This window comes from Limulus polyphemus, unplaced genomic scaffold (assembly GCF_000517525.1).
Source record: "Limulus polyphemus unplaced genomic scaffold, Limulus_polyphemus-2.1.2 Scaffold342, whole genome shotgun sequence".
In the NCBI taxonomy this organism is placed as follows: Eukaryota; Metazoa; Arthropoda; class Merostomata; order Xiphosura; family Limulidae; genus Limulus; species Limulus polyphemus.
In genome coordinates this window covers 353277-373871 of record NW_013665952.1, presented here as the reverse complement: position 1 = coordinate 373871, position 20595 = coordinate 353277, and the positions used below count along the sequence as shown (strand labels likewise).

At 30.2% G+C, this 20595-nt stretch overlaps 1 protein-coding gene across 11 annotated transcripts in view; it reads left to right on the top strand.

Moving 5' to 3' along the window:
- The window catches only part of LOC106457533 (CAP-Gly domain-containing linker protein 1-like), a 122654-nt gene that overhangs the window by 57019 nt on the left and 45040 nt on the right, over nt 1–20595 (top strand). For 8 of the 11 annotated variants that reach the window (XM_022383508.1, XM_022383512.1, XM_022383510.1 and 5 more), the window contains 7 exons: nt 1013–1598; nt 2914–3145; nt 5697–5750; nt 17661–17759; nt 18656–18801; nt 19084–19144; nt 19671–19769. In XM_022383508.1, the coding sequence (XP_022239216.1) occupies nt 1013–1598; nt 2914–3145; nt 5697–5750; nt 17661–17759; nt 18656–18801; nt 19084–19144; nt 19671–19769 (1277 nt within the window). The remainder of the gene's footprint in view (nt 1–1012; nt 1599–2913; nt 3146–5696; nt 5751–17660; nt 17760–18655; nt 18802–19083; nt 19145–19670; nt 19770–20595) is intronic. The other 3 variants (XM_022383509.1, XM_013916964.2, XM_022383511.1) reach the window with 2 other exon arrangements.

Genomic DNA, 20595 nt, shown 5'->3' with positions numbered 1-20595 from the left:
GCAGATACGTAACAATATACTATAACAGTATGTCCTGTCTTTTGGGACAGAATTTTTTATCAAGCCCATATTTTCACAATTCTCATTCATTGGACATACTAACTGGATTTGGTGACTATCCTACCAGGAATTTCTGTTGAACCATGTGCAAGCCACGACAAAATGAGGCAGTATTTTTGTTATGGTGTGGGATGCCATTTTGGCAACTAGACAGTTGCAACTGGTGGTATGTACAGGGCTGGTTTCTGCTGTTCAGTAAATCATTTTTCTTGAGTAAAGTCTTCTATTTCTCTATGCTAGCGACTAGGTTACCAGAAAGACAGTGTTTTTATGCAAGATAGGGCTCCTGCTTATCCAGCCTAAGTCAAAATAATGGCTCATAGGTCAGGGCATTATAGCACTCTCTCCTAGCAATGCTAGATACAGATATGAATTCGTACCAAAATTTGTGGCCCATTCTTGCTCACTCTCTGCAAAACATCCCAAAATTGCAAACTTCTAAGGACATCTTCATCTAAGTTCTTTGCCAGAAGTGGGGAGCAGTCCCACATGGCTAGGTTTTAGATTTTGCAATACAAAGCATAGCCATGTTTCTGCAATAAGTATTTCCAAGGGCAGATTCACTAAGTACTAGTAGTGAATAGTTAAAACAGCCAATTTAGAAGCCATAAATGTTTTTGTGATAAGTGATTACAATGTGCACCTTTTAATTGAAAACTAAAATGCAGTAAATGGCAATTTGTTTATTAAAATCTTACAATAACCAATTATAGTTTACTTGTAAAATCAGTAAGATTTAAAAATTATTTATACTTCAGAAATTTAACCATTGACTGCCTTAAATTTTTTAAAGATTGCAAAGTAAACAAAGCAACCATTTTTAAATTTTGGAAAAGTTTGAAATTGGTATTATATTTTAAGCAACTTTTCTTTGGTAATGTGTATCATCTTCTGTTGCTGTGTAGGTATTTTGAAATCGATTGATTAATTTCTTTTAAAAAAATTTATTCAGCAGATGCTACTGATGCCCTGGCTCAGAGTAGTGAAAATTACAAAGTTGGAGACAAAGTGTGGGTGAATGGTACGAAACATGGTTGCATCCAGTTTCTTGGAGGGACTCAATTTGCACCAGGGCAGTGGGCTGGAGTGGTTTTAGATGAACCTCTTGGAAAAAATGATGGATCTGTTGGAGGAGTTCGTTACTTTCAGTGTGAGTCCAACAAGGGTGTTTTTGCCCGTCCTCACAAACTTTCACGTGTTCCCATTAGTTCTACCAACACTCCTACTAATGGCACTTTGCAAACAAATTCAGATAAGACCTTGGAAGGAAAGATGATGGGCTCAACAACAAGACTGCTAAGTTCACTGACACCAGGAAGTGCAAAAGAAGGGATGACACCTTGTGGTGTCACCAATAATGCTGCTTCTGATGAAGGTCTAGTTAAAGTTGGAGATCGGGTTTTGGTTAATACTACTGATGGTGTTAAGACAGGCACCCTGTGTTATCTTGGAAACACTGAGTTTGCTCCAGGGCAGTGGGCAGGAATTGACCTGGATGAACCTCAAGGAAAAAATGATGGCTCAGTTGCTGGAAAAAGGTGTCTACATAAATAGAATTTTTTAGTATAAATAATTTGTTACAAATTATCCTACATTACTGAGAGAATATTAATATGTAACCATTAGTTTAATTGTTCATTTTTAACCACAGTTTTAAATGTCCATCTTTGTGAAATGAATATAATTGTGTGGAATATTTCATATTTAATAATTATGTTTTTCTATAAATAACAGTCAGATATACTTTCCTTAAGTAAAAGGGGAAAAACAATAAATACGTTTTTGTTTGCTCGGTGAAAATGATTTCATAGATTTATAGCTTTTCATATCATTTTTTATTTTTTGGAGTACAGTGAAGAAATATTAGTTTATCTGATTCAATCTTATTAACTTAAAAAAAATTGGAATTTAAACATTTTAATGACATATGGTAAACATTCACACATCATGTACATGCAAGATTTTTAAGCATATGTGGAGTGCTTCTAATTCCTTGATGCTATTTTTTTAATAACCTAGTTTTTATGTACTTTAAAACAAGAGGGCTTAACAGTAAAGGGTTTATAACTGTGTTTTTTCTTAGTCAAAATAGAATGAACTGGCCTACTTTTACTACTTACATGTAATCAGTTGAATTTATTAAGTACAGAACCTAATTATATAAAATCTTCAAATGCAAATTGAAATAAGACATTCATTGTGCACCTGGTATAGATACTAGAATTTAATAGACTTGCAGATTTGTTCTGCTTTAGGCTAGAAAATTTAAAACTGTTTTTTCAGGTTAATGTTTCTTGTGTGGACTAATAAGTGTGAAAATTATCAACATGTAATACATGATATATTTGTAACCTGGCAATAACAGATTGTAGATCTGTATCATAGTTGAATAAAATATGATTTAAATAATCCAAATTTGAACAGTACTATAATATGATATAAAATACTCTAGATAAATTTGCCAACATCAGCCAGGTTTAGTTTCCCTTTTGTTAAAGCAAATAATTCACTTGTACAGAAAATCGGTAGGCTAAGTCTTTCCATCTAGTTTTTTTAATTTTACAACATATCCTTCCTATCTCTTACCTTAATTGAGGTTTCTCTTCAGTCAGAATACACCCAAGTTTAATAAAATTTGAATGAAGCTCACACTGACTTTTTAACTCGATGAAATTAGTGGTTATTATTTGTTGCACAGCACCTGAAACTTAATAATGTGGTAGTAATTGGTCCCAATTGACAATTTTGTAAATTTAAATAAGAAAAACTTTATTTACTGACTGTTTAAAACAAATTATATACTGATATTAGCTTCTAGACTTTTTCCTCAAGTGTTTTTCTTTTCTCCCAAAGATACTTTGAATGTAAGATGAAACATGGATTGTTTGCACCTATCCACAAGGTAGCCAAAGCAGGGAAGGGCTCTAGTACAGCTCGAGTCACTCGCCGTTCTTCGGGGCCTGGTCTACCACTCCACCATCGATCAGAAAGTCACGAGTCTATCAACAGTTCTACTAGTTCTACTTCTAGTGCTGCACGTGGTGGCAGGGTAAGGATTGGAGTAACATCACTCACTACCTCCCAGGTACTGACCCTGCATTAACGTACTTAGATTCACCTTTCCCTTTGAGGTTTGGGTTCATGCTCATTTTATGTTTGTACTCATAATATCAAAGCCAGAGTTTACTACCTGATCTAAGAAATATTACAGCTTAACATGTAACAAGGTAACATTGATTTCTATCTCTTCCGCTTACAAAATGATCAACATTTATATTGAGTAACCTGAATTAAACTTGTTAACTACTGTTGTTGTTCACTTGACTTCACTTTTCTTAGAATTAACATAATTTATTTATTGTAGCCTGGCATTTTCCCTATTTGTTTCTTTTATAATTTGACTCACATTATTAACACTGACGAGCTACTGTCTGCACAAAATAAAGAAACTTAATAAATTGATCTCTTAGACAAATTACAACAGAACTTTGTCAGAATGTTCTGTTTAATGAGTGTACAAAATGTTTTATATTAAAAGATATTTCATACTGTAGTACAGTGTAGTTGAGGTGACACATAGTTGATGTAATTTGCTTGTTATATGTATTAACATTTGAAATTAGTTTTCTCTTGGCAAATTAAGTAATGCCATCCTTTTATAAATTAAAAGATACTTGTTGCTGTAATGTAATGTCAGCTAATGTTAGATCCACATATGTTGCAAATATGGAATTTTATATGTTGAAACAGTTGTAGTAGATTCACAGCTTCAATGCATAATGCATTTAAAGTTTTGAGCACTATAATAAGATGTGAAAGGAGCTAAAATGAAAGTTTCATTTTCTGTAATTAAAAACACCTGAAGTTATTATTAATTAATTCAAAATTCTGTGCCTAAGTAAGAATTTAGCTTGAAATACATTTTTTTTGTAATACATGTAAAACATGTTCCAATTTAATAACACATTTCAAACTGAAACCTTATCTATAATACATGGTTTGATACCTAATTAAAAACGTTTTTAAACTGAATGCATGTGTTTCAATGTACAAGAAAACTTTAAATATCAAACTTCATTCATTTTGGACCATATTTAGAGGTTGCTCATTGACGTTGAAGTTCTAGACTACAATGGCCTAGTAGTGTATGTATTGTGTGATATAAAAACGTATTTGTTATGCATTGTAAATTATTTGTTTAGAGCATATTATTATTTTATTACATATACAATGGTATAATTATATGATTTTTATATTATTTTAATGGGCGTTAGTCACTTTTACATTGTTATTGTTTCAGTTTTTGTTGTTAGGAAAGCATTTTCTGTGTTCCTGCACAACTTGAAGGAGGAATTGTTTCTATTCTTCTCTTTTTGTTATGATGGCATTATACTCCTCAATAAGGGCCACATCCCTTTCAACATTACTACATTCAAGTGTTGAACTGTCTGTAGTACCTCCCTATAACCTCTCTGAGCTCCCATGACTCGGGGTCATAATCCAGAAATCTGGATGGAATTTTGAGGTACCTGAAGATGTCCATTGTGATGAAATGTCCCCTGACTTCCTGATGTTCAGCTGGATGCACTTTGGAGGTTCATCCATGCCTTCCTTCTGTGTGTTTCAGTTTTCCTTTTTGAATTTTTCTTTAGCTTTACCCATTTTTTAAAAAGCTTCTTCAGTTTCATAATGGCATGAAGTTCGGGACAAATTGGAATTTGAGCCTTGTTCCATAAACCTGCAGCCTCCTTGGTCACAATCTCTGAGCTTTCACAAACTATCTTCTTTAATATTTTGTTAAGGTAGAAAAACACACACAGCACTTGCCTATTTGAAGATAATTTGCTTCCTGTTTGTTCAGTTTCTTCTGAACCAAGCAGCCAAAGTGTAGTCTTACTTCTTGTTGCGATACCTATTTGTAATGATATGCTAATATATACAATGTACACTAAAATAATACACAAGAATCTGCTTAAGTGCTTATATATATATATATATCCTTAAACAAAATTCTAGAACCTACTGTCTTGTCATACAGAATATTCCAGAAGTAAAAAGTGGCAGCTTGGATTATTTATATATATATATATATAGAATGTCCTTGAACATTTTGAATATTTTGGAGTATGCTGGAATATTCCAAGATATGTGACAATATGCCAGAATGTGCTACTAAAATATTCCCTAATAATATGCTAAAATAGTACAGAATAATATAGAACCTTCCAGAATTATTCTAGAATATTGGGAATATGCAGATATAATGTAAGTCACATGGTAAAATTTCAACTATCTTGAGCAACACCTAAATGTTATTCAATATGGATAAAATTTAGTATGAATTACATATTTATAAACTAGAATAAAGTGAAGGGGGTGAGTGTGTTGTATATCAAAACTACAAAAACTATAGACCAACATGTTGGACAGTGATTAAAAATCACATAGAAAATGTCTCCCTCACAAACAAAATATTTTGTCTGCAACTCAAGGTTAGTTTTGATAGAATGATATATAGTATGCCTCAGTCTATACATAAATTTATGTAGCTTACATTAGGTATGTGATAGTTTTATGTTTTTTGGTATTTGCATTGACATGGGTTTCTAAATTAAGCTTTACTTTACTTCTTACAGAAATCCTCACATCCCTCTACAACAAATGTCACAGCTTCAAATAGTACCCTTCAGGTAAGCTGCTTATTGAATTCTAACTTAATTTAACCCTTATCCTACCAGGTCAGTCAATATGACTTATCTGGTGTCATGGAGGTTTGGGAGAAGTTATTTCCTCAAGTTGAACTATTAAATCAAGTAGAAATACAAAATTAATTATTTAATAGGCATAACAGTGCTCATAACCTTCACTAATTAATGCTTTATTTATATTGAAAACTTTTTAAAGGATTATAGCATGTACAGAAACTGTTATAGTTCATTTTGTATGCCATTAATATACTTTTTTTCTTAGAAGAATGAGAGCAGTCATAATAATATATACAAACTAAATAGTACTTAGACATCAGCTGAGAAAGGTGAAAAATCATTGATAGTAGGTCTTTTACTTTATTAATTCAAAGAAAGTGATCATAAGGTGTAATGTAAATTTGTCTCAACTATGATGTCAATAAAAAAAAACAATCTTGTCATTTTAAGTAATTATCATTTGAAATAAATATCACAATAAATATAAATATACAAATGAGTTTGTTTTTTAGATATTAAGCTTCAGAGACATCATTTGAAGGAAGTTTTAATAACATAATTTGTTTAATTCCAAGACAAAGAGCTGGACCCTGTTTTGGAGGATGACATAAATTGTACAATTTTAACCATGTTAAATTGTACTTGTGTGTAAATAGAGGTGAAAATGAGGATCATGGTGGTAATATGTATGTAAAAGTATATTAATTTGTCAAAGCATATCTTAATATCTTATAAATTTTCAAAGATCAGTGTTAATTAAATGTCCATCTTGATTACACCATCTCTAAATCTATAGTTTAAAAATATCTTACGAGTTTATCTTTTTAAGTTCACAGACAAGGTTACTAGGCAACTGCATACATTAGCAAAAATTTTTATATTAATTTTACTTTCGATAGGAATATCTATTTTACAGTCACTTTACATTCTCCGTGTCCCTTATTGACCTGGAAACTGTGTTCATGGGCACAGACACTGTAAGGTAATCAAGTCAAATATATAACAAGCTTCTACTAAGTACTTTACATCTTTGCAGCTAAAAAGAAAAGACAAGCAAATTAAGTTCTTCTAAATAAGACTCAGATAGGCCTACTAAAGTAAAAGTTTATTAGTGCAACATCTTGTTCATGTTATGTTATATATATGTTTACCGTTGAATTTGGTGCAAGGGTTTCACCAGGGATGGCACTTTAAAATATTGCCTAGAGAAGCAAAATACCTAAAGCCAACCTTGTCTTTAATGACTAAAACCTAATTCTTAATCTTCATGTTACAATTTTTTCAAATCTAAATTTTGATTTGTAAAAAAAATATGCTTTTTTATAATAACTTTGTCAGATAAGTCATTATGGTACAACATTCACCGTTAACTTTTCAAAACAAACAAATTATTCCGTTTTAGAAACAGTTTGATACCATCTATGTTAAGGTGTTTATGTTCACTTGTTCTATACATAAGAAAACCTGATTAATAATGCCACATGTTCTTCTGTATCTTTGTTTCATATTATTATTATTATCAACCATATGGGGAAGATTCATTATTAATTGGCCCGACATGGCCAGGTGGTTAGGGAGCTCGACTCGCAATCTACGGGCCACGTGTTCGAATCCCCGTCACACGAAACATGCTCGCCCTTTCAGCCGTGGGGGCATTATAATGTGAAGGTCAATCCCACTATTCATTGGTAAAAGAGTAGCCCAAGAGTTGGCGGTGGTTGGTGATGACTAGCTGCCTTCCCCCTAGTCTTACAGTGCTAAATTAGGGACGGCTAGCACAGGTAGCCCTCGTGTAGCTTTGCACGAAATTCTAAAACAAACAAACGTTATTAATTGATATTCAAAATTCATTATTAATAGTCTTTGGAAAGGAAATAGAATCCTAATCAGAGAAATCCAATAGAAGGTTTATGTTCTGAAAGTAGTCTCCTATTTTTAATTCTAACAATTTATTGTAACATTAGTGATATTTTAATCCCATACTTTATGCACTAGTGCATTCCTGGTACTTAATACTCACTGCTGTTTTTATGATTGTGTAAAGATGTAACATCCTGAAAAAACAAAAGTCACTATTTGATTTACCATAAACTAGTTACTCATCTTAAGCTATGTTTGTGGTTGTCAATGTTGACAGAATATATGAAAAACATGTGAATGAGTAAAATCGTCTGATAACTAACATGTAGAATCTACCAAGGATAGAGCTATATGAGAAAAGGTTTAATAACTCAAATATTAACTTAAACATTTTTCTACCAGAATATCCTTCTTGGACATGAAAATCCATATGATGACAAGTGAGTTAAATCCAAAAAGATCCCACCTGATTGCTAGGGTTAATGATATGTATTGATAATTATTATTTCAAACACACATGTGTTTGTGTATAGTTTGTTTCTTTTTTCTCCAAGTGAAAAATTAGTATTAACATACTTTTAGGCTTCTCCTTTGACACGAAAAATTTTTTTATGAATCAAAATCATCATGGGGCCAAAATTTCTTGGGGAGCTCAAAATTAAAATTTCATGCTAGGTATATAGGTTAGTATTTAGTTCCTTAATGTTATTCAGCTAAATAATGTTTATTGTCATACTGTGAATTATTTTCCTTTATTGGTGATAATTAAATAAATAAATAGTAATTCAGTTTTTGCCAATAAATCTCTAATACCTTTGTATCTAATGATTAATCAGTTACTACAGTTATGGATTACTAGCTGAAAGCCTATCATATAATGGTAAATGCTGGATAATTTTTCATTTAAAAATTAAATCTAAATAAATTAATTATATTTTAGGAACAGTATATCTATAAGGAATATTTATGATTTTTTTTCTATTATTTCACCAAAACATTGTTTGTGTGTATTTGGTCATCTCCTGTAAGTGGTCTTTGATTAGAATTTTTACTTATGTATATTTTTATTTTATGTTCAGATCTGCTTCTTCATAAAGCCTTATAGATTGAAGTCATTGAACTATATAAAAAAACTGGTTCTTCAAGAAATATTCCATCATAGTCAAATATCTGACCTTGCAATTTATATATTGTGATGGTAAAGAATTTGATGTTGAATATGTAGTGCCATCTGTTGGGATAAAATATATTTAAGTTGTTTTTGATGCATGCATTCATTGGTGTATATTGTGAAATATGACATTATCCCATATTTAATCTATAATTGTATTAATATTTTTTCTGAATATTCAAATAGATAATAAATGTAATGATAAATACATAAAAAAGAAATACAATAATAAAAAAATTAACATAAAATCCCCACTTGACTGGGATTTAAATGTGATACTTACACATGATAGTTGACCACTGTGACACCCAGTCTTTGTAATTGAATGTTAACAAATAATTCAAATACCTCATGGTATTCTGATTTTTCCTAATATTGTAATATCTTGCTCTAAACATGATAAGTTAATAATTAAAAAAGCTATAAAAATCCCCACTCGACTGGGATTTGAACTTGAGACTTCCACTTCAGATAAACCACCGAGCTAAGATGAACGTTACCAACAGAGAGTCGGGCATTACCTACAAATGGAGCATTCTGAACAGAAAGTGGCTTTTATATAAATATAGCTCACCATTAACAAATTCAAGATAAGTAATAATAATGGGAACAGGTCTCTGACTACCAACACATTTTCTCGTAAACTAAGTGCATTTTTTACAGAGCTGCACAGTACAGTATGTGTAATTTGTATTTCAAAGACAAATCAACATGAAAGACACTAATCATAATTCACATCATGTCATCTAAAGTATTAAAACCTTAATATTTGAGCATTTTTTTCACCTAAACATATGTATTCACCTTACTGAGATTATAAACTATTTATTTTAACAAAAGCTTACATACTACCACAGAAAACCTCGATATTCCAGTGTTGTTGTTTTTTCACTTGAAGACATGTATTCAGCTTACTGAGAGTATGAAGTCTTATTTTAACAAAAACACACAGCTACCACAGAAAACCTCAATAGCTCAACGTTTTTTTTTTCACCTGAAGATGTGTATTCAGCTTATTGAGATCATGAACTTATTTTAACAAAAACACACAACAAGCACAGACGTGATATGTAATTGTGTAAAGTTGCTTTACATTATACAGTGTGAATAGCTGGAAGTAACAAACCATATTACAATTTAACCTCTATCATTTCCTATAGATAAGTAATTTTATTATGAAAATATTGAAAATATACCTGCTATCAATAATTCTTTTGGTTTAAAAATGTTGGAAGTTACAGGAAATTACACCGTTCTAGTACACCATTAATAAACTGATTAAGCCAATGATTACAATTTCCAATAAGTACGTACAAATATTTATGATAAAAAATTAAATGCTGTGGAATGTACAGGTTTTTTCTTTTCCATGCAATTATGATGAGGTCATAAGTTACTGATAACACAACAGTCACAAGCTTTATGAATCAAAATAAAACATTATGGAGAGTGTTATATGAAAAACATATTCTTGAAATGTAATTTAAGTTGCAATGTGAATATTTCAGTTGACTTCCAACATGTAGTCCTTGTGTTGATTCCAAGTAATAAAACGTTGGATTAAACAACTGAAATCCAAGTAGTACATTGTCTTTAAAATTCATTTTGTATGATTTGCAAAATGCAGTAAAAATATTAGATATAAAAAAAGCTAATCTACAGATTTAGAGGCACTAAAATAATGTAAACATGTTTATTTCCTTCTTGTTCCCTCATTGTCAGAAAGTATTACTATAAATAAAATTCTGTCTTTTAGTGCATGCAGGGGTAGTTTTTAATGTATCATGTATCATATACCATATTATACATCTGTTTGTAAGATTATGTTAGACAAATAGATTATTCTGTTATATAGATTAAAAAAGAAAGATTCTAGTAGACTAAACACTTGAATGTGATCAGCTTTGTATATATATATATATATTTTCTGAATTAAACATGAAAATCTCTATTTTTACAAAGAATTCAGTTTGCATTTCCTTCTTAGTCTTTAATATAATTGTGTGACAAATTTAAGTTTTATTTGGATTTAGTGATGGCCAGTACAAATAAAGAAAATAATAACCATGAGAGCAGTGAATAGAAATACATTCTGATCTTAGCACAATAGATCTCTTAAGTTTTTATATGGTGATTTTGTTTCTAAAGCAGGACACAATTTATTTTATTGACTAAAAGGTTACTCTGGTAACATATACACATGTTGGTTGTTAAATCATCTGGTAACTTTCAATCATTTGCATGTTTTCAGGGTGGTTCTATTTACCAGGTTCTGAAAATCACCTATGTGCTAAACCTCATCTGGTGTTGGCTGTTTATGCCCTCTCTAAAGAAGTAGATGATGAGAGAAAAACAGATATTGGAACGAGATCATTTAGTTAGAAACTGTAGTAGTTACGAACAAACTTTGAAACTCATAATTAATTGCATTTAAACAAAGTAGTAAAGATATATTAATTTTACTAGTTTTAATTAGTGACTGATGTTTATTTTTATTAGCTATTTTTTAAACAAGACAGTTAGCACTAACATAGAAAAGCACTTAAATAAGTGAAATTTTTTTTTATACAAACATGACGTGAGCATTATTTTGCCTCATTAAAAACATAACATGCAAGAAAGACCAGTCTGAGTAACTTATTTTAGAAAACTATTTTTCTTATACTTGCAATTTTCAGAGATGGACTATGATTGGCCTATTAAAACTTCTTTTCTTGTATTAGGCTTAATCACTACTACTTTTTGCACAGAAATGTTCCTTGAATCCTTAGCTGTTCTTGTGGTGAATAGCATAAATATTAAATATGTATTTATTTGCTTTTTAAAATTTGGTTCTGTGTAATAAAAATGGCTTTTTGTGAGATATGAAACTTTTAGTGTCAGAAAGCATGATCACAATATACTAGTATAATAATTTTACAAACAAACAAGGAAACTGGAAGTGCTTGAATGTAATTCACAACAACAAATTTCTTTATAATTTTTTAACTATAACTACACACATCTAAAAGGTGATCTGCAATGTATACATTCACAAATCTATAAATATTCCTTTATTAGTTATAATAAAAAAAATATATTTGCAAACAACAAATGTATTTCACGTTACTTGTGAAAACTTGCGTTTGCTTAGGAGCAGACCTTTATATGACATCAAATATAAATGCTCAGTGAGTATTTTCAATCTATACAAGTGAGTTATAAATAGAGAAAGTTTGACCAGAATGCTTTCTATAAGTATGTAAGATTAATTAAGCTATTTTGGTTTAGGTTTACTAAGGAATAGCTTACATCATCCTAATGTAATAGCCCACTATGAATGAAGCATTATGTCTTGCTTACATGGCAGATGAATACAAAATTAAGTGCTCAAATCATCAAAGATTTTATGAATAAATATAATAGTTGTTAACAATACAAGATTACCTTTGATCAAAGAAAAATTTGTCTCCAGAAATATCAAAATTAAAAAAGGTATATATAAGAAATAACTGGACAAGAATATTACTTCTTTTATTTATCTATTCATAAATGAAATTTTTAATAAATTTGGATATGCTCTTATTCCTCATTTGTTCTCTATTTATACTTGATGAAACCAATTGTGCTCATATTAGATTCACATCATGATTTTTGTAGCTATTTTGGCAACACCATGTTATATTATCAAATGTCTTTTAGTGATATACTAGCAGAGGTATGTTGGCAAAAAACTCTTGGAGATCACAAAATTAGATATGTAAATGTAACAAAAATAATTGTTATTAGAAGCATGCTTGAGACATATGGATTCAAATTTCAAAATTTAAAACATATAAATTCAAGATTTTAAAATATTTCTGTGCCTAGCACAAATAAATCTGGAATTTAAATAATCAATTATCATTATAATAACTTCAAAAGTATGCATATATAACTTTAGAGGATCCTGAAATATTCCAAACATGATGGAATTCCCATTTCTTTATCAAGTTTTATAAATTCCTAAATCTTTTGCTACTATGAAAGTTATAAATTTAATAAGTGTAGAAACTATCAGATAAATTGAAATCATATAAACATTTCTTATCTTTCTTGTTTTAAGCTCTCCTGTTTAATTATTTCAATTCAGTAATATTTTATCATCAGTGTTTTTCACTCTCTTTAAATTAAGCTAAATTTGACGTGGGACTCTGTTACTAAATGTGGATTTAGGTTGCATTGTAGTTTTTAAGAATATTGTGAGTAGGAACACTATAGACATAAAGCATAAAATTTGCTTTTCTTTTTGTTCTGGAGGCACTTGCGGTTAGAAATTAGCATTTCAACATGTTTACTAACCTATATTTCTTACTTTTCTCAAACTTTAGTTTTTATGTTATGTTTGACATTAATTCAAGTCAAAATAAATCAGTCATTTCAGATTTAATGTAGCTTTGGATAAATTACACCATAATTGACCATAAATAATGTATTTCATGTAATAATATACAGTGTTTAAGCCCAGTGATCTCTCATTACATATTACTTGAGTGTGTGAAATATCATTTCCATTCATTTACTAAAGCTGTTATCATTCTCTTTACTTTAATCGTGCATGATTCAGCTTTGTTCACAAAAACAAAAATATAAATTGTTGATGCATCTTGAACTGATTAAAAACAAGCCTTCATTAGTATGTCAATATGTGTGTGGAAATATTTGTTCATCAGATTCTTTTTTGTAACATTAATAGCATTGTATTCATTCACTTGTCTGACAGAATTTTATTTTGAATGTATAAAATTTATAATATACCTGCATGATTAGTATTGGCTGTTGTACATGTTATTAAGTAACTTGTTTGTGTGCATCGTTATATTATGACTGACCACTTCATAAGAGCAGAATGCCTCTGGTTCCTGATTAGTATGACTCACTGTGGTGTTTATCAGTATTGTAACACATAACACACTTTCTACTCACAAGATGTTAAAACTTGAAAAAACATACAGATCAGATTACACATAGAAAACATGAGATTAAAAAGAAATTCAAGTAAGATTATTACTGACCAGACCAGTTGTTACAGTAAGAATGACCATTTGCCTACCCATAATTACATTTTACAAGCTAATGCATCATTACCTCATAAATGACCATCATGACACATTGTAAAAAAGCATGAACAAATATCTAATACATAAGTACTAAATGATATATGAATGGTTACGTAACACCTAGTAAAAACATGGACATTCATCTAGCGTATCAGTACTACATGATACATGAATGGTTACGTAACACCTAGTACAAACATGGACATTCATCTAGCGTATCAGTACTACATGATACATGAATGGTTACGTAACACCTAGTACAAACATGGACATTCATCTAGCATATCAATACTACACGATACATGAATGGTTACGTAACACCTAGTTCAAATATGGACATCCATCTGGTACATCAGTACTACATAATACATGAATGGTTACGTAACACCTAGTAAAACATTAACATTTATTTTACTTGTTATTAGTACATAAAAAACTACCTGACACCTAGTAAAAACATGAACTTTTATCTTACATGTTATTAATACATAAAAACTACCCAACATCTAGTAAAAACACGAACACTTGTCTAATATAGTTGTTCATAATTGTGTATATATGGTAACTGAAAAAAAGTGAGAGGGCCCTTCTCCCTATGTGTTAGACATTTGTAATGTCATTAATATTTGAATGGTTACATAACACATAGTAAAATTATGAACATTTATCTGACGTATCATTTATACATGAATGTTTAATTGACACGTAGTAGAATTGCAGACATATGCTATACACAAGCTTATGATATAAATGATTACCTGACACAAATAAACATAAATATCTGTATGTTTAGCCTATGGTTATACTTGTACTTTTAAGCGATACTAATATGTAATAACAATGATATAATAGATACATTTTATATAACTAATAAATATGATACAAGTTATAAATTTTTCGTTAATCTTTATGATATGATTCTCAATCTTGTCAAATGATGGTTATGATATAACTGCTAATTCATTGTCTGAATGGCTCTGACATAACATACAGTTTCAATATCTAATAACTTTTACATCACCTACAACCTGGCAAGTGGTTAGATATAATATACCACTTTGTTGTTGTTGGTTGAGTGGGTATTTACTTTCCTTGCATTGATGTATCTCTCTTGTATCTATTATTTATGATATGACTTATCCTTCATCTAGCTATTGTTTGTGGTATGACTTATCTCCCTCTTCTAGCTATTATTTATGATGTGACTTATCTTTGTACTAGCTATTTCATAGGGCATAGTTACAAACCACAAATGATAATGGAATGTTATATTAGAAGGTTCAGAACAACTGTTATGAACTTCTTGTTCACTCTCACAGTAGACTGAGGCATTGTTTAGGACAGTTCTGGAATAGTTATATAAACTACAATAATTGTGATATAACAACATTAATAAGGATATTTTTTCATACAAATTTCTGAGAGTCAGTAGACCTAATACACAGTCATTTTAATGTGATGACCCGTTTAAAGATGACAGTGGATTTTAGAAAGCAAAGACACATATATTAATAACACTAGCATTCATGTATTTATATAATTCTTACCAAGTATGTTACTTTAGGGTGTGAACATATCTTTGTTGAAGTGCAAAATATGAGTAATAAAGTATTTTAAAGTTATATGTGTGTTGACAAGTATTGTTTTTCAACTTTTAACCAGAAATAGTTACTCATAATGGTAATTTCCATGGTGGGTCAGTGGTAAATTTATGAATGTGCAATGAAAAAATCCTGGGTTTGATTCCCCATGGTGGACACAGCAGATAGCCCAATGTGGCTTTGCTCTAAAACAAAATAAACAAACATAATCAGTGTCTAACAAAATAAACCTTTTACTCAGATCATTCAGATATATATGGATAATATTTGGTTTTCTAATTGTTAAATACAAAAACTGTTCACTTCTTTTATCATCACTATTGACACATGACATATACATTAAAAAAAACATTATAATTTGAAGGGAGACAGTTACAGGAAATCTCCTGCAGAGACAAATACTCATTTACTAGTCTTTCTCATGATTTTATCTAAAAAATAAAATATCTAGTCAAAAATTGCAGAAAAAAATTATTTGTTAGCACATATAGATGTAGAGATTTTATATAATAGGAGGTGAGTGTTAAGGAAAATCATCATTAAATAGGGATGTCATTTATTATAATTATTTTTATTTTAATAATGTATGGAAAAAAATAGAATATTGGAAAACCTAAGTATTTTGACTTTGCATAAATGAAAGTTGTAAGCATTTCTGACTTTGAATACTGACCCAAATTGTAGAAATACAGACCTTTATAAGAAATGTATACATATGTGGAGTACATCCGTCAGGATTCAAGCTTGAACAGTAAAAAAAACTTCTTTTATAAAATGTTTAAAAACGAACTCAATCTTAATCATGGTATACAGCATTATATTTGAATATATGTTTCCTTATTATATAGAAGAAGATTAAATAATAAATGCTTTCTTAGTTTAATTTTTATTTTGTAAACAAGCTTACAGCTAATAAACAAATAGCTGGAACATGCAATTTTCCTTTCAAAATAAAAAATAATAAATGTGACATATTCTTGTGCAAGTTTTTTTCTCCTTAATATACTCCAGTGTGTTTTATTGAACTTCTGTAGTGTATCACAACACAATTGAAATGGAGGCTATTTCTCTTGAAGTCCCCTGGTGGATAAGCAGTAACTTTACAGACTTACTATGCTAAAATTTGGGGTTTGTTTCCCTGTGTTGGACAGAGCACAAGTAGCTCAATGAGTATCTTTGGACTAAAACAAACAAATTTCTTTTGAAAAAAAAAAAGCAGCAGAGCAGTGATACAGCATGTTACTTGAAAGTCACTACTATGAGCAAGACATGAGACGGAAAAATGCAGCATATCTATATGTCTTTATTATATTAGTTTTGCTTAAGGTGAAAGATCATTTACATATCTTTTCATCTTTCTTGTCCTAAAGCTAGTAAACTTGTAACTAATATGATAATAGGTTCTCAAGTGGATATGTTAACTGTTAGCATCGTACATTATAAAGTTGGTAGGAGCTCAGCATGTATCTTGAAATGTTTGAAATTTCTCTTTGTGTTTAAAGTACTCTGAACTTGTGAACAACCAGACTCTTTGTAGATTTGAAACTTCTAAATTAGCTGTTAAAAATAAACAAAAGTTTTGTACGTAACAAATTGTTCTTGTAGCTCATTATATGTTATTAAGTTTGTTACTTTCTCTTTAAAAGTTTTTAATTGTTAATGTGAGTGCGTGGGAAAGGTGGCCAGCTTGTCTTATAGATATTATTATTATAACCAAGACAATTAATTGTTACAATTGCTGCTACACCCAAACCTTGTCCATTCCAAGAAAAAAAAGTTGGAAGAAAAATGTTATGCAACATTCTCTATTTTGTTGTGTTATTTCATGCAGAATATTTAGGATAGAACATAATTAATTAATAATAAGTATTCTGGTTAAATTCTATCCTAAAAATTCTAATAGAATTTTAAAATAATAAACTATCTGCTGTGACTCAGTTAACTTGAATAATTAAACTGATCAAGCCTACTTACTTAAAAAAGAAAAAGCATTTAATATTGTAGAATGTATTTTAAACTTTGTTACTGTTGTTTATATTTAACCTTGCATGTTAAAGTTATTCATATGAATGACTGTGGAATATAAATTGTACAGTCAGTCATATGTGTAGTAAACACTTGCATTACCCAACTTCTTTGCTTCATTCTTCAAAAATAATTTAACATGTTATTTTATTCTTTTTAGGAGGCTTTAAAAGAAAAGGAAGATCAGATTGAGAAGCTGCTTCAGGAAAGGGATCTGGAAAGAGCAGAGGTAGCCCGTTCTGCTGGTCAAGTAGATGAGGTAAGGATGCTTTTTCAGAACTTCTTTAAACCAGAATGTCACAAATTTCTTTATTTGCTGAATATGGTCTGGTGGTTAGTGTGCTTGACTTGCACCATGGGTTTTAATCGCATCCCCAACCATGCTCACCCTTCCAGCTTTGGAGGAGTTATAATGTGATGGTCAATCCCAATATTTGATGAGAGTAGTCCAAGAATTGGTAGTGGTTGGCATTGACTAGCTGTCTGCCCTATAGTCTATCACTTCTAACTTAGGGACAGCTAGCACTGATAGCCCTCAAGTAGCTTTGCACAAAATATACAAGTTATTTAAATAAACCTTGTATAACTTTAGGCTAGAAAAATAGTAATTCAATATCTAAATGCATTCTAGCTTGTATATTATTGCTTGGATTCTGCTCAAACATAGTCAGATGATAGACTTTCATTATCTAGATCTGTGTTTTTGAATTATATTAGCAGTGCATTTTATAAAGTTGGACAGAACTTGATATTATTTATTACTTATGGATATTTTTATCTGAATATTTGTTGGTTCAACCATATATTGCAAATTTTAAAAGAGCAACTTTAATTGTTAAAAAAGTTGTAATTATATCTCCACATAACACTTCTGTGCATGAAAAAGTTATGTATTATTGTGATTTAAGATTGTTTAGTTGTTTATATAGTGTTCAGATACTCTTGGTTCTTTTATTAGAATTAAAACAATTCATTTTATTTACTTGCATATCATTATAAACTCATGTACTTCCATATAAATGTACATTTGTTTGCTTGACTAAGCCAACATAATTTTATTTTAACTGATATAAAATAAACTTGAAAGTTTAAACTTCCCAGATTCATTACAAAGTTCCATTTGTGTTTTGATGTGCTTCATGTTTTTCATTACAGGCAGAACGGAAGTTGGCAACTTTACAAAAAGAACACCAAGTGTACGTGGAAAAAACAGAAACTACTCTGATCCAGCTCCGAGAACTTGTTGAAAAAGTTGAATTAGAAAAAAAGAAAACATTAAGTCAATTGGAGGATGAGCGAAGGTGGGTGGAAGATTCTGATGTGTAGAATTGTGCTGAGAACAACATGGTTGAACATTACCCGTGATAATAATTACAATTCTTTTAAAACCGCACATGTAATGCATAATGACTGTGCACTGAATATAGCTTGTTCTGAGCAGTATTTTTTACAAAAGTTTCTTTAGAGTCGTACTTTCTTCCATAGCAAAGAAATACATAAAATATAAGATGATGCAAATGCCTTTTAATGTTTCTTACAGTACTTTGCTTTGAAATGCTAACCAACTACTGTGATTTTTCCAGAAAAGTTGAAGATTTACAGTTCAGGATAGAGGAAGAAGCCATAAACAAGGTTGATCTTGAAGTAAGTTGACTTGGTAATTTGTTAACCCATGCTCTTGAAATGAATTATACCTGTTTCAAGCCATTGAAAAATGAAGTTAAAAAATACCATAATCACCATACTAAAAATAATTTGTTGTTCAAAATATTGCTGTAAAATTAACAAATGATGTCTATGTAAGACAAGAAAACAAAAACAGGTCTTGAATATAACATACATAGATGCATCTGGTAGAGATAGATTGATCACCTGTTCTTTTTATCTTTTATTGACCATATTTACAGAAATAGTTATATGTGATGCATCTTACATTTTAAATAGATGTGTTTGTGAGAAGTGGAATTTAACATATATATACAAGAGTGTATCTAAATCGTACCATTATCAGCTCTATAAATGGGATGTGATTGGTAACATAAAATATCTGTTGTTCTCCAGTTTATGCTAGAGTTAGTAAAAAGTAAGGAAATTATTCAGATTTGTTTGAACGAATAAGTAGATCATTTATTGAGAATTGACACTTTTATAATAACACCAACTTCTGTAGACACAATCAGAACAGGAACGAATGAAGATCCAAGAATTGGAGAGACTTTTGGAGGAAGAACGTCAACACTCAAGAACTTCAGATTCCAACATTAATCAGGTATGTGTTACTAACTGTTCTGTTTTAAAACTTTGTCACCTTTTATTGATTTATCTGTTTATAAAAACTTTTTAGTCCTCTTTTGTATACTTTCAAAAATACATAAAACAAGAATTGTGTAAAAATTAAATATTTAATATTAGTTCACCCAATGTTCATTTCATTTCTGTATGTTTATTACAGTATTCTGTACTGATTTTTTATGTATAATGAACAAGCAATTACTTAACACGTCTTCTATGCATACATGCACATACATTAGACTTAAAATAAGACCCAAAACTCAAGTGATTTCGAATAGTTGACTATTTTCTTCAGGACAACAAAGAAGAATAGTAAACTATTTGAGAGCTCTCTAGTTTTGGGTCTTATTTTAGGTCTATTATGCTTTATAAGTGATCCTTTGTGCTAACTTTTTTATCAAAATTGCACACACATTATACATGTATATATATATATATATATACATACATACATACACAAAAGTTTCAAATTATTTGTAATGAAATCACTTAAAACAAAATAGGCTATTTAAAAGGCGATAAACATGCAGCTTACTTGTATATTTATTGTTGGAAGGCTGGGCTTATCAGAATTTAGGTCTTGCTTTGTTATACTCATTCAAACAGGCATGTAAAACAATGCTCATCTCTGTGTCAAGGGGGAAATATTGCAATTCCATTGTCAGTCTGCTTTCAAAAAACTTCCTTTTTCGTTACTTAGTAACTTTTGATTTTCTGTTTTACAAGAAAAATATTAAACATTTGGTACAAATCCATATACATATTAGTTTGGACATCTGTATTTCAATATATACACCTGGAAA